Raw genomic sequence first — 15,845 nt, 5'->3', positions numbered from 1 at the left:
CGGATATGCATAGTTTTGTCGGTCACTTGCCGGATAATTATAGTATTGTAGCCGGATTATGCATAGTTTGTTGATCACTTGCTGGATATGCATAGTTTTGTTGATCACTTGCTGGATATGCATAGTTTTGTAGCCGGATATCTATGCATAGTTGTGCAACCGGATATGCATTGTTGACAATGTTTTATTTTGTAGCCTTCTCGTGTGTGTACGGTGTTCAAGAAGTTGGTTGAAATTGAATGGGCAACCGAAGTGAAACCTATTCATAGCCAAGATCGCCGCCCAAGCCACCGAGGAAGAAATCGGACCTAAAAGAACCGTTCAAGAAGGTTAGAAGAGAGTTTCAGAGAAAGAAGTGGGAGGAGAGTGTGAAGCGAGAATGTGCGGCGACCAAGATAATGGAGAGGTTCGAGGACATCTTGTCGAAGAAGGAGGAGCTGCTACCATATCCTCCGTTGGCACGATTTCAGTACTTGCATATTTAAGGGGCGGCGGTAGGTCAAATGAGTGTACTTGCATGCCACAGTTTCATGAAGTCTTCACCAGGAAATACATAAATAAAAATACCAGACAAATATCTCGAAACGAAAGGTTTTTTTGGTGTCACACGAAGGTAAGGACCGGCAGTAGCTACGTAGTGTGGTTTCAAATTTAGGCCCCACCATTTTGGAGGCTAGTACTTAGTAGTTAATTAAGCAACGTGACAAAAACGTCAGAGTCGGCACTAAATTCTTTGCCCAACAAATTAAACGGCACTAAATCCTCATAAATCGAAGTAGCCACGAGTAGGATACACATGCATGCGTGAGTTGGAGGAGGCGTGGAGGCTGCGCATCCGCCCAAACCAACTACTACTCTCCTGTGTTTTGCTGCATATAAAATTCGTTCAAGCGCCTGCCTGATCAGCTCAACTTTCTATTGGTGCTTCGTTGTGCGGCCGCGCGAGAGCTAGCGAAATGGTCTGTCCTAGCCCTGTCTACTCTCCCATGCATGAGCTGACCTCCATGCTGTGTTCCTTCCGTTTAAAGATAGAGAAAAGGTCCATGCTGTGCTATCTATCTTCACTGGACTCATGGCAGCTGGTTGTCTTGTGTGTGCGTGCAGAGCCAGAGCCAGAGCCCGAGCCCGGTGGTGAAGCTGGGGACGTGGGGCGGCGATGACGGGGTCGCCCACGACATCACGGTGGCGCCGCAGCGGCTGGAGAGCATCACCATCCGCTGGGGCAAGGTCCTCGACTCCGTCGGCTTCACCTACAGGGACAAGGACAAGCAGCTGCACACCGCCGGGCCCTGGGGCGGCGCCGGAGGCGAAAAGGAAGACCCGGACACGGTGAGCGAGCGATCCACGCACTTCTTGTCACTCCTGTTTCTTTTCTTGGTCTGATAGACGTACTTGTATGCATGTCGTGCAGATCACCCTGGGGCCGTCGGAGTACATAACCCAAGTCGACTGGTCGGTGGGGCCGTTCAAGCTCAAGGAGATCGAGCTCTGCATCACCTCGATCAAGTTTGTGACCAACCAGGCCACCTACGGCCCGTTCGGGCACACGGTGGACAGCACGCACTACAGCCTGCCCGTGCTCAACAACGGCAGCGTCGTCGGCATGTTCGGCCGCGCCGGAGACTACCTCCACGCCATCGGCTTCTACGTCCTCCCCTTCTAATTCACAACTCGAGATCAGTCTCGCATCTCGAGTTCCCATGTTCGTTGGTCCCATCCATTGTTCAGCATCTAAATCGGACCATAAAAGTCTTATATTTTGAGACAGAAGGAGTACTAGTTGCTTCGACAAATCGGGTACCTGGCCCTGGCCGTTTGAATATTTGCAATGTTGAATCTTTGAATTACATGACATATGAAGTTCGAGAGATTAAAAGGCTGTATGTTCAATATTTTGGACACCGATCATGAAAAGAAACATAATTCTAATATCAAGTGAATTTCACCTTCGTGTGTGTGTGTATTTTTCCTACGCATGCTTTGTTCAAACCGTAGCTTTGGCATACAAAGCTCTGTTTCTCATCTAGGTTAGACCCGATGACGCCGTCTTCGTGGGATCAGTCGGATCAAGCTGAATCTTCCTGGTAGCAGGGTCCGGCAGCATAGCGAAATTAATCGCTTTCTTTGGTCAGGACAGACCCCGGGTCCTCAAGCCTGCTGCCGCCGTACGGATCTGTGAAGTGCCGAGTTCAGCGAGCTCAAGGCTCTCTGTTTCCCGGGCTCTCTGTTTACCGGGAGCTGGCCTGCCAAAGATGGCGTGGTTAGCTGGGTCAAAACTAGCGTAAAGTTATATTTCTTTACAGACAGAGTAAGAGCAACTCCAACTCAGCAACTTAAATCGTTCGCATGCGTTCGTTTGACTCGGCGTGGATAAAAATGAAGGCCCAATATGGCGACCTAAACCCAAAACGCGTCCGCTTTGCGTCCGCGCCGACGCATTGCGGCCCAAATTTGCGCTGCGGCACAGACGCATCGCGCGTCTTCTTGGTGTCCGCCGCATCTCCACCCGGCGTGGGTCGTCCTCATCCGCTTTCAGAAGCCCCCCGTCCCAATCTCGCCACCCACTGCTCCCCCGTCGGCGGCAACGCTAGCCACCTAGCCACCGGCACGATGGGCTTCTTCTTCGTCAACGGCAAGGCCCCCGCCACCCCTCTCCCTCGCCTCCGCCGGCCGAGGCAGCGCGTGAGCGTGCCAGTGCACCAGGCGGAGTGGCACTGGCAGCACCGCGTTCCTCTCCCCTATCTCGATGTCACCCTGCCGCACGACTCGCACTTGGATCCAGAGAGAATCCCAGTGCCGGCGGCGCCGTGGTTGGCAAGGGCGCACGCGGAGGAGGTGCGGCGCCGGCGGGCGATGCTGACAGCGGAGCAGCGCCTCCACTCCGCCTACGACGCCGACTTGCCCTATTGGGCGCGTTGGTTCGCCTTCGAGCACGAGGACGCCAGGCGGCGTGGCGTCCGCGAAGTCTCCCGTAGCTCCCCGCCGCCGCCCATCGTCGTTCACGACGAGGACTAGGAGGCGGAGGCTGTCTACCAGGCCGCCATGGCGGCTGTCCCCCGGGAGAGCGGGGAGGACGAGCGGCGCAGGGCGGCGTACGAGGAGGAGGATGAGGAGGCGGCATACCAGGCGCGCATGGCGGAGGCCATGGCGCTGTCCGCGATCGGCGACTGCGTCGTGCCACCGCTGGCCCCATCGTCCCCAGTTAAGGCCGAGCCGGAGTCGACGCTCGTCGAGCGCTACTCGTGGACGGGAGTAGTGTGCGAGTGGATGAGCGCCCGCCGATCTAGATGGGGGCGACGCCGAGGCAGGAGGCGGCGTACCTCGAGCAATGGCGCCAGCAACAGCTGGCCGAGGAGCGCCGCGACAACGCGTACCTTGAGCAGCTGGAGTGCGACGCTGAGGAGGAGCAGCGCGAGGCGGAGGAGGAGGTGCGCCAGGCAAAGGCCGCGGTGGCATAGCCCGCGGCCGACATCGCCGTCGTCTGGAACACGGCGTTCCCCTGGGCCGCCCTTGCGCCAACGCTGATCGACCTCACCGGCCCCGACGTCGACGACGAGGTCGCCTAGGGCAACGTGCCGCCTCGTAGTTTAGTTTTTTTAATGTTTAGTTAATGTAATGTGGACGCGTAGACTCTCACCGGCCTTCGTGTCCAGCTTTAATGTTTAATAAATGTGTTTTTATTTTCGAAATATTTGTGTTCTTTTTTTTGCGCGCCGAAAAAATAGGTCGGGTCAGTGTTGGGCGCAAGCGCCGACCCAAACACGAAAGCGGATGTGGGAATTCGCCGAGCCGATCCAAACAAACAAAAACAGACAAAATCATCGTCCAATTGGGTCGGCGCGTTGGAGTTGCTCTAACAAACTCTTTGCAAATCCCGCAAAAAAAAAAAACTCTTTGCAAGAAGTTCTCCGGTCCTCCAAACGTGACAGGCAGAGAGATCCGTCCGAGTGGTAAGGAAGAAGTTAACCGGACGACACTATGAAAAGATGAGTGACTCTCCTTCAGTTCAGATCTTGGGATGCCCATATTGTCCAGTGTTCTGACAAAGGGCATGTGGGGGCTTCCGGTGGTGGCGGCGAGGCGTCCCTAAGACCCTAACGGCTTGGTCAAATAAGGCTGAACGTCATCTCGTTGTCACCCTTGTCATTCGTGTGGAACGATGGCTATCTTGGACGAATGTAAATCGGAAAATGATTCTCACATCTCGGTCAGGCTGCAGGTGGGATGAGCTTGGTGTTCCAAGCTCAGATTAAGCGCTTGAACTTCAGTGAGATTCAGTCCAGGCGTAAGAAGTCTATTGAGAAGAGAAAGACTGCCAATCATGAGATGCGTTGTCTCGAGGAGAGCCCAGGTTTCTTTCCGGTGGTATGCCCAGAACATGAAACGTTCCTCGATACTGAATTTCATATTTAATTGACATAAAATAGGCCTAATCGCTGTTACCCCGTGAATTAGCACAAGCATGTAATTTTGTGTTAGGTAAACATTTTTACCGCAAATGCATAGTTTATTTTGGTCTTTATCCGGAGAGTACCATGACTCCGTTATGAAGTTGTTAGGACAGACCCACAAAAAACATGGAATTTGTTCGAAAATCGGTCCAAACTGGTATCCGGACACGTATACAAAAGCTATCCATCCAACCCTATATTGCAAATGTTCGCCTAAAAAAATAGTAGCTATGACTTATAATTTGTTTAATAGCTAAGCTACTAGCTTCCGCCAAATGCTACTCATAAGCATTTGGTAAAAAAACTAGCTTCCCCAATTACAGCTACTCCCTCCATTTCAAAATAAATGACCTAACTTTATACGAAAGTTACTATAAAGCTACTAAGCTTCGCCTAATCTAGCAATGACTGCCTAGTCAAGCATAATTAGCACCTTTCGTCAGATTCACAAATGTCTAACGCAGTTATTAGCACAAAGTTTCCCCCCCAAATGCTAGCTATTGTGAGCGGACGCAGAGTAGAGACGGTGCATTGTGCCTTTTAATTGGCCAGACAGATGTCTAGACTCCCGTCAAAGTCCCCACACAAAAAGTGATACCAGTTTGCCGGAAAAAACGTGCTCCGGACGCTCGGTGGACCGATGTAGAATCGTGTTGGATGGCAAACTACGTACGAACAACGTGGTCCGGATGCTTGCAGAACATTTGAGGAAGATGTCCTTATTAGATAGGGACATTTACATCTATGCCCTTAACTCAAACCCACTACTCAGTTTTGCCCCTAATTTTTAGGTATGCTTAGTTTTGCCCCTCCGCCGTTAGTTTCACTTATACAAATGCCCTTCTCTGCCGTTACCGTCCGGTCAAAGATCTTTGACCATCCTGAAAAAATAGCAAAAAATATCAAAAAAATATGAAATTTGGTGGGATCGAAGATAGTCATGTCCGCAAGGCGCGTGCACATTTTCATGCCGTTCGGACACTCCGGGAGCTCGTGGCAAAGGAAAACATAAATTTTGTACGCATGCGAACAGTAAATTCAAAAAAATAGAAAAAAAATCAAAAAATTATGAAATTTCGTGGGACTGAAGATATTCAGGTGCGCAAGATGTGTGCACGTTTTTGTTGTGTTTGGACATCGTAGGAGCTCGTGGAGAAAAAATAATTTAGCTAAAAAAACTTTGAAAAAATGCACTATTTTGTTTTTTTTTCTCTAGAGCGCCTCGTACGTCATTTGATCACCAAAGCTTGCAAGCACCTTGTGCACTCAAGCCTCTTTGACGCCAAATAAATTCAATTTTTTAAACTTTTTTGCTATTTTTTCGAATTTACTGTTCATAGGCATAAATTATTTTTGTTTTCCTTTGCCACGAGCTCCCGGAGTGTCCAACCAACACAAAAATGTGCACGCGCCTTGCGGACATGACTATCTTCGATCCCACCAAATTTCATATTTTTTTTATTTTTTCTGCTATTTTTTTCTGGATGGTCAAAGTACTTTGACCGGACGGTAACGGTGCAAAAGGGCATTTCTATAAGTGACACTAACGGCGGAGGGGCAAAACTGAGCATACCTAAAAATTAGGGGCAAAACTGAGTAGTGAGTTCGAGTTAGGGGCAGAACTGGAATTGGCCCTATTAGATAGTATTACATTTATTCAGTAGTCTAGCATGTTAGTGCTTCTGGGCTTTCCCTCATCTTGACGCATCTATAACCGGGCGCTCAAAACTCATCTCAAATGTCCGGACGGACCGACCGACATTTTCCGGTCACAAAAAAAACCGACCCACTGGGTCGCCTCAAACTGGCCTCAAATGCGCGGACTGTCCGGTGCCCCTCATGAACCCAAATGTAGGGCGGATATAGGGCGGCCCGGGCACGCCGGGGTGCGTCCGCCATGTCGGACTTGACAGACCCGGCCGACTGCCGACCCCATGGATGTCCCACAAAAACCCCAACCCGACTCTCGCTCGGAACCCCAGCTCAATCACTCTCTTCTCTCGCTCCGTCCTCTCCTCTTCCCTCTTTGATTCCGATCCAATCCGGCGCAATGTCGAGCTCTGGCAGCAACTTCGGCTCCGACCTCGACGTCGAGGAGGAGCTGGCCCTTCGCATTGCCTTGGAGCGGTCCAAGGCGGACAACGGGGGCAGCTCCGGATCTGTGCCGTTGCCGCTCCCGCATCAGCACAACGCGGACGCCGGAGCTGACCCCTCCTGGCCCGCACGCAGCTTCGCTAGGGCAGCGCAGTCGGCTCCACCCCCGCGCCGTCCCCTTCCCCCATCGGCCGCTGCTCCGCGCGGACAGTGGTGGGTGCTAGTGCGCGTATTGTCGGCCCGCACGCACACTCCGGAATCGAAGGCGCACTGTCCACCGTGAGAGATAGCAAGCAAGCGAGAGGGATGCGGCGGAGCAGTCCTTATGCCGCCACCACAAGATGCCAGCAGAGGCCGACGAGGACGAGCGGCTCCATTTGGGTCTACTGTCGGTCGCTGACGACGGCGGAGACGAACGCTCGCCGCCTACAGCGGAAGAATGTGAAGGCGCTCCGGCTTGCCATAGAGCAGTTGAAGCACGAGGCGAAGGAGGTAGCGGCGGAGGCGGCTCGGGTTGCCAAGTTTAATCAACAGCAGGATAGGGCCATGCGCCGGATGAAGGGGCAGATCGTCCTCTCCGACTCCTCGTCCGACGATGACAACCAGAGTTCCACCTCCTTCGACGACGACCAAGATCCTCCACCAGCCGCGGATGCCTACGGCTACACCAGCGACCGGAAGGACAAAGGTCCAGCGAGGAAGTGGTGAAGACGCTTCTCCTCCTATATATATTATCTTATTTTAGTTGTTGAAATTAAGAACTTGTTTGGCGATGAACTCCGATGATCTTTTGGATAATTGAAAGTGCGTTAAGTCGACTAGAGGGGGGTGAATAGGCGATTTTTATGAATTCTTCACTGAGGAATTTCAGGGTGAGGAAATTCCTAAGCGAAGAACTACTTGCAGCGGAATAAGTACTCAGATGCAGTCATAACATAACATAAGTATAGACATCATGATGAAATGAAAACAAACACACAATACAGAAAGCGTAAGCACAGGATAAACAGGATGAAGACAAACAGACTGAAGAAATTGAACTGAGGAAATTGAGAAGGTCTTCAGTCAAAGTCTTCAAACAGATATGAACAAGCACACAACACAGTAATGAGGAAATGGAAGGGTTGAGGAAATAGAACCAGTAGCTCGGTGAAGACAGTGATTTGGTAAACCAGTTCCAACTGCTATGACAGTCGTACGTCTGGTTGGAGCGGCTAGGTATTTAAACCTGAGGACACACAGTCTTCACCGTATTCTCCTTGAGCTAAGGTCACACAGACCTCGCCCAATCACTCGTGGTAAGTTTTCAGGTGACTTCTAAACCTTCACAAACTCGGTCACTCGGCGATCCACAATTTCCTCTTGGATGCTCAAGACCATGACGCCTAACCGTCTGGAAGATGCACAGTCTTCAAAGGTAACAAGCGTCGGATCCACACAGGAACAATTTCTTCAGTGATGCTCAATCACTTTGGGTTTGTAGGTGTTTGGGTTTGGGTTTTCCTCACTTGATGATTATCGCTCAAAGTCCTCGGAGGATGGGATGCTCTCAATGACAAGTGTCAATTTCTCTCGGAGCAGCCAACCAGCTAGTGGTTGTAGGGGGCAGCTATTTATAGCCTAGGAGCAGCCCGACATGATAAGACATAAATGCCCTTCAATTATATGACCATTAGGTGGATAGATATTTTGGGACAGCTGGCGCATAGCACAGCAACGGTCGAAAATTTGACTATCAAATTCCTCAGGGCAATCATGTTCCTCAGTTGTAAGCAATCCGCACTGGCGAATTCCTAACTCCTCAGTCAGAACAAATTCCTTAGAGACCAGAAGAACTTTGTCTCTGTCACTGAAGAAATTGACTGAACTGCATGAGATTTCCAATGGCTTGACTCGAAAGGATTGGTAGGTGTAGGATTTTGAGATGAGCATCACTTGGAAACTTTTCCTTAGTTTTTCTCGACCCCCTTTAACAGTATGGTGTTTCCTATGACTCAATAAAGAGAAAAACGAAACTATGAAAACAAGGTCTTCACACTTCATATTCCTTGCATGAATATAGAGTCTTCACGGTCACACCAATTTCTTCACTTTCAAAGTCTTCATAAATCCAAAGTCTTCAGTTGAAGACATTCATTTTTAGGGGTCGACTTTCTCTGTAAATATCAAACTCCTCATAGACTTATAGACCTATGTACACTCAAAAACGCATTAGTCCCTTAACCTATAAGTCTTCAATACACCAAAATCACTAAGGGGCACTAGATGCACTTACAATCTCCCCCTTTTTGGTGATTGATGACAATATAGGTTAAGTTTTCAACGGGGATAAACATATGAAGTGTAAATACTGATATTGAGGAATTTGATTGCAAGATATAGAAGAACTCCCCCTGAAGATGTGCATAGTGAGGAATTTGCTTTTGAAGCAATGCACACTTGAAGAGTAGAATCATGGAGATCTCCCCCTATATCTTGTAATTCATACACGCATTTAACATATGATATGAAGAATTTGAAATGCATGATGAAATATGGTGACTGATGTAATTCAGCATGCGTGCATTAACATAAATGAGGAAATAGCATGGAGAAGAACATAGCAAAAGTATCAGACCACCATCGGGTTTAAGTTTACAACTCGATCCAATAAAGTCTTCAAAAGAACGAGAGTTGTAACTTAGCAAAAAAACCGCCCATATATAGACCCGCTTGAAGACTAACTCAAATTTCTCCCCCTTTGTCATCGAATGACCAAAAGGGACGAAAAGTGAGGACTAACGCCCCTGAAGAATATCATCAGGAAGTCGATGGAGGAGCGCCAGCGTTGTTGGGGTCGGTTGTTCAAGTAGGGCCTGCCGCAGTGTCGTCCAAATCTTCATGCACGCCAGTCTCGCGTGATGAAGAATATGAGCTGGCCACCAAGGAGGGAACTTTGACTTTCTTGAATTTCTTCGACGGAGGTTGAGACCAGTCAAAGTCCTGCTTGAAACCCATCTGCTTCAGATCTTCTTCACCATAAAGATGATACATAACAACCCAGGTAAGATTGAATACTTCATGGAGTAGTAGTGGTTCTTCTTCACTGAATTGTGTGTAGCTGTCATGTTGTGAAGAATTGAACCAAACTGACGCTTAACCCATTTGTGGTTGCGATCGACCTTCTGGTGAAGACTGAGGAGAAGCTCATGATCAGTCATCACCCTTGGAGTTGTGCCTTGAGGATTTTGCTTTGAAGCATTTGCGGCAGAGTCATGAGTGGCAGAGTCATCATTGGTGGAGTAAGATGCAGCTTTGCGGAACTGACCATCCAATGGACGAATGCCTTCATCTATAACAGCAGTGGCCTTGCCCTTTTCATCAATTGAGAAAAATGTCCGCTTGAGGACTTCAATGGGGGGCAAGTAGCTGCCATGGTTGAGTGTGTCAGCCTTGTAATTGAGTGAAGACCTTGATCTGAGGAATCTCATAATCCAGGGAGCGTAAGGCTTCAACTCAAATAGTGACAGTGCAACATTTGCAAGAGTCCTCATGAAGAAATCATGGTAGTTGACAGGAACACGATGGATGATATTGAAAAGCAGATTCTTCATGATGCCAACGACCTCTTCTTCATTCGAGTCGTGGCCTTTGATTGGACTCAATGTCTTGGTCAGAATGTCATAGACAGTCCGTGGCACATACAGCAATTCCTTCACGAGGAATTTGGTCCTTGGGGCTTGACCGGGCTTCAGCGGCTTCATCAACACTTGCATGTAGTGATCAGTGAGTTCAGGTTCATGATATATACAACGAGAACCTTCAAGGGGAGGACTGACAGGCAGGGCATGAAGCAATTCATAGGCCGGTGCTTTGAAGTGAGTGTTTTCAGTCATCCAGTCCAACACCCAAGAGTTCACATCTTCAGCATTTCCGGTGATGTGCAGCGTTGCATAGAACTGAAGAATTAGCTCTTCATTCCAATCACAGATATCGGTGCAGAAGTTGAGCAATCCAGCGTCATGCAGAACGCCGAGGACTGGTGTGAAGAAGGCAGCGATTCGATGTCCACATGAGGAATATGCTGATGGTCGAAGACTTTGTCCTTATCAAAAAGCAGTGAAGAATAGAAGTTTGCTTGGCTGGTGGTCAAGAAGCGCTTCCTTCGAAGACGAGCAGAGTCATATGGGTTGTAGTCTGTGAAGAACACATGCTCGTGAAAGAAGTCATCAACCTTGAAGTTTTGCTTCTTAGAGAAGGGATTCTTCGGTTTGGGCTGAGGAGTATCAGTCAATTGCATCACACCCTTAGGAATCACATGCTCAGGAACAACAGGCGGAGGAATTTCAGTTTCTGCTTCAGTTGCAGCCTGGGTCTTCTTTTCTTCATCAGCATTTTCATCAGCACTAGTGGCTGGAATTTCTTCAGGAATGGAAGGAGTGGTGCGAGGTTCGTCAGAGCCCATTTGAACTTTAGTGTGTACTGGGGACTGAGGAATCTGTTGCAGTGGTGTGAACATGGCAGAGTTAGGATGATGACTTTCCCAATAGTCATCATTCAGCACAGGCGTGGTGCTCCCAATGTCCACGTCTTCATCTTCTTCACTTAATTCTTCAACGCCTGCCTCTTCAGCTCTGAACTGAGGCACTGGCGATGAAACAACTGGAGTTGAAGGGATATCATCCACTTCAATTTCTTCGTCCAACTGCTCCGAAGAAGCAGCAGAAGGAACATCTTCATCAGATCCGCTTGGGATCACATATTCTTCACCAAAAGGAATGATTTCCTTTGATGGCATGCTTGAGACGGGAACAACATCAATGGTATTCTCAAAAGAGCTTGTCAATATCTTCATCTTCTTCGATGCTGAAGACTGAGATGAAGCAGATGCTTTCCTCTTCTGTACTGCTGCTCGCTCTGCAGCTTTGGTTTTCTTCGCTTCTGATGCAGAAGGAAGAACTAGACTTGGTGTTGGTGCAGGAGGAGCAGAGGAAATTGGTTCAATTACCTCAGGCACAACTGTTTCAGTTTGCCTGGTTGGTTCAGTTTCCTCAGGCTCAGCGGTTGATGCTTCAGCTGGCCTGACTTGTTCCTCAGGCGCAACACTAGTGGTTGCCCTGGCAATTTTATCAGCGGTTGGAATAGATGCATCAGCCCTGATACTCTCATTTTCATCAGCAGCCTGATTTTCATCAGCGATGTTGGCATGTTCTTCAGTCGACTAAGCCTCAGCCTCAGCCTGAGGAGATTCATGTTGCGTTGAGGCTACAACATTGGTGGTGAATCCTTCAGCCAACTTGACGAATCTGACCTTGGCTCCTAGCCAATCAGCATGGTACGCGTCAAATTCATCACTGAGGTTTTTAATTTCAGATTGGACAGCCACAAGTTCATCAGTTGTCATTTTGACAACATTCTTCTTCAGAAAGCGCTCCTTTTTGTACTGCGCTTTCTTCAGCTGCCTGGCCTTTTCAAATTTCCATTTTTCCTCGCCTATGAAGGCGGTCAGCATGTGACTTTGGCCAGGAGTGAGGTTGAAGTCCGGCATAGGGGTGTTGGGATCCTTGTGCCAGAGATCAATGAAATCAAGGATCAACTTTGGATCCAATAGCAGAGGCACATTTGTGCCTTTGGCTCTAGCGGCCCGGTGCTGCCTGTCTCTGATGAGTTCAGCGAGTTCCTCATCATCAGCTTCGTCTTCACTAGACGGTACTTGGAAGGCAACTTGCTTCTTGTGAGGACTTGGTCTAGTGCCTCGTCCAGCAGTAGCCTTGGTCTTCAGCAGAGTGGGGCCTGTTGAGTAATTCGGAGGAGCTAAAGAACTTGCAGAGGCTCCTGAGGCAATTGAGATGCCAATTGTCCTTTGGCACGAGGCAAGATTCACAGGTGCTGAGGACTTCGGAGGAGGAGCTGAGGACTTTGGAGGAGGAGGAGGAGCTTGAGAAATTTGTCGTGAGGGCTTTGCAAAGCTGGGCCGTGAGGGAATTTCTGAGGTGCTTGGCCGTGAGGGCATTGAAGCAGAAGCACTAGGCTTGTGTGCGGGCTTCTTGGGCATAGCCTTCTTAGGCTTGCTAGCAGAGGCCTCAGCAGTGGCAGCAGCAGGATCTTCATTGAATTTCTTCACTGCCTCTTTTGCCATTTTGGCCAACTTAGCTTGATGCTTAGCCCACTCCTTGGGGAAATCCTCACCTCTTCTGATGCTAGAGGGATCAACTTCTTGGCCTGGTGCCAATGGAGGTCTTGGGCATGGAAGGTGTACAGCGAATTTCTTCATGTACTTGGGAGTGACATAGCGATATTCCCTCCATTCTCTGGCCCATCTCCTCTCAATCCTCTGAATGTGTACTTTACGTTCATTCTTTGTCTCATGAGGAGTGCAGTACCCTGCATAGATATATTCAGGTATCTCAAAAGCATTGTTGACTTCCAACTTCTTCCCTCCCTTCTGAGGTTTCTTGCCGTCGGCCATTTTCTTCAGCTGAGGATTTTGAACGATTGAGTTCTCTAACGAGGTATGTAACTTTTCTTCGAGGAACACTGCAAATGAGTTAAGTTGATGAGAACCTAGTGATTCAGCAACGGACATGTGTACCTATGAACAGAGTATAGGTGCGAAGAATTTGGAGAGGTCATATGCATTCTCAAAAGTTTTTGCAAAAAGAACGAGTTTGAGGAAATTGACCAGATGTGTCTTGAAGAATTTCACTAAGCGTTCTTTGACTTAGGTTCCAGACTTGTATAGATTGAAAATCCACACAATTGAGGAATCTTGAAGAAAAATGTTGCTTAGAGAAAGAGATCAAGAACAGATGTTCGTGTGAGGTGTTTAGAGTGTGAAGATTGAAGAATAAACACATTTTGAAGATTTTGTAGAAATCATCAGAATCAACAAGGGCAGTAAAAGTAACTTTTAATTACCCTTGATGAAGAACACGACGAACTGTGAATAGTAGATTTGAAGCTCATCGGTTCAGATCTTCCACGCCCTAACTTGGCGGAGGAAGACAGCTACGGCGGCAGCAGGGTGAAGAAATCCGCGGCCGGCGCGAGTACGACGGCGATGAGGTCGAGGCAGTGAAGCTCTTCCTCACCGAAGATGATGGAAGTAGCGGCGGCGCTAGGTTTTGAGAGCTCGAGCGAGGGAGTGAGGTTGAGCGGAGTAAAACACAGTGTGAGGAGGGTGAGGGGTATTTATAGCCAAGGTGAAAAACCACTTGCCCAAAGAATATGGACGAACGTGCCCCCGACCCTTCTCATTCGTGCAACATGTGTCACCCACGTACAGAGAGGTGGAGATCGTGTGAGATCATGGGTGAATAGGATAATCATATCGTGGAATGTGGAACGGTTTGAGCGGCAACAACCGAAAATTTAGATATGAAAATTTTAATGTTTCGTTCGCAAATTCTTCAGCTGACAAGGACAAAGTGAAGATTTTGAACGGGTTTCAAATAGAACGCACATGAATAATTTGTGAACAGACTGGGTTGAGTTTAGCATAGAGGGGGAGGGTCCGGTCACATTCACTTAGCAGAAAAAGCAACTTGAAGAAATATAAATAAGTGAATGTTCTAGAGGACATAAACTCATATATATATATATATATATATATATAGTCAATGAAGAACAATGAAGGAAATAGTGAAGATAAAGCAAAGTTGAAGAAATTGAACAACTGAGGAAATTCAAAAAGAGGAAAAACTCAAATTGAAGATTTTCAACTTTTGTTGGTGGTGTGACCCACCGTATAAGAATGATGATTTCAGACGCCGTGTAAAATTGTCGTAGGGCTCTAAGAATCAAATTCTTTGTTAATTTCTTCACACTTAGAGTGTTAGTCTTCATTGATTGAAGAAGAACGTTACTTCGTGTGTTGCACATCTAAGTCATCAATTTTGCATAAGTGTTAGGATGTGTGTCCTTTTCAAAGGACATTCAAAGATTCTAAGATATTTAGCTCACACCGCAACTTGCTAAATATCTTCTCATCCAAGGGCTTTGTGAAGATATCGGCTAGCTGTTCTTCAGTCTTCACATGCTCAATAGAAATGTCGCCCTTCAACAGATGATCACGAAGAAAATAATGACGAATCTGAATGTGCTTTGTCTTCGAGTGCTGAACTGGGTTATGAGCAATCTTGATGGCACTCTCATTGTCACAGTAGAGAGGGACGTTCTTCATGTTAACGTTGTAGTCCTTGAGGGTTTGCTTCATCCATAGCAACTGAGCACAGCACGAACCAACAGCAATGTACTCAACTTCAACAGTAGAGAGTGATACGCAGTTCTGTTTCTTCGAGGACCAACAGACTAAGGATCATCCGAGGAAATGTGCCCGATGTTGACTTGCGGTCCACACGATCACCAGCATAATCAGAGTCTGAATATCCAATGAGATCAAAAGCCAAGCCCTTGGGATACCATAATCCAAGTGTTGGAGTGTGAGCTAGATATCGAAGAATATGCTTCATAGCCTTATGGTGTGATTCCTTCGGTGTAGCTTGAAAGCGGGCACACATGCAAACACTAAGCATAATATCTGGTCTAGATGCACATAAATACAATAAAGAACCAATCATGGAGCGGTATACCTTTTGATCGAAGTCAATACCATTTTCATCAGTGCATAGATGGCCATTTGTGGGCATAGGGATTTTAACACCTTTGCAATCTTGCATGCCGAATTTCCTCAATACATCCTTGAGGTATTTCTCCTGAGATATGAAGATGTCATAGCGCTGTTGACGAATTTGAAGACCTAAGAAGAATTTCAATTCTCCCATCATAGACATTTCATATTCCTCCCTCATCATATAACCAAATTCGTCAGTGTAACGTTGGTCAGTACAGCCAAAAATAATATCATCAACATATATTTGGCACACGAATAATTCATCATCATAGGTTTTGGTGAAAAGAGTTGGGTCAAGTGAACTGGGTTTGAAGCCTTTCTTCATGAGGAATTCCTTCAAAGTATCATACCACGCCCGAGGGGCCTGCTTGATGCCATAGAGGGCCTTATTGAGTCTGAAGACTTTGTCAGGATGCTTTGGATCTTCAAAACCTGGGGGTTGAGCAACATATACTTCTTCCTCAAGCTTACCATTGAGGAATGCACTTTTCACATCCATTTGATATAAGATGATGTCATGATGGTCAGCATAAGCAAGTAATATGCAAATAGCCTCAAATCTAGCAACAGGTGCAAAAGTTTCATCAAAATCAATTCCTTCAACCTGTGTGTAGCCTTGAGCTACAAGCCGTGCCTTATTCCTCACCACAAGGCCATTTTCATCTTGCTTGTTGCGGTAGATCCACTTT

At 47.6% G+C, this 15,845-nt stretch overlaps 1 protein-coding gene across 1 annotated transcript; it reads left to right on the top strand.

Moving 5' to 3' along the window:
* The first annotated feature begins 841 nt into the window (after window positions 1-841).
* On the top strand, window positions 842-1,949 carry LOC123166933 (protein GOS9). The gene is made up of 3 exons (XM_044584755.1): window positions 842-959; window positions 1,105-1,329; window positions 1,412-1,949. The coding sequence occupies exons 1-3, from the start codon at window positions 957-959 to the stop codon at window positions 1,661-1,663; spliced, it is 480 nt and encodes a 159-aa protein (XP_044440690.1). The 5' UTR covers window positions 842-956; the 3' UTR covers window positions 1,664-1,949.
* The last annotated feature ends 13,896 nt before the right edge of the window (window positions 1,950-15,845 follow it).

The sequence above is a fragment of the Triticum aestivum genome, chromosome 7D (assembly GCF_018294505.1).
Source record: "Triticum aestivum cultivar Chinese Spring chromosome 7D, IWGSC CS RefSeq v2.1, whole genome shotgun sequence".
In the NCBI taxonomy this organism is placed as follows: Eukaryota; Viridiplantae; Streptophyta; class Magnoliopsida; order Poales; family Poaceae; genus Triticum; species Triticum aestivum.
Note: the sequence above shows the minus strand (reverse complement) of the source record. Positions and strands in the feature narration are given on the sequence as shown.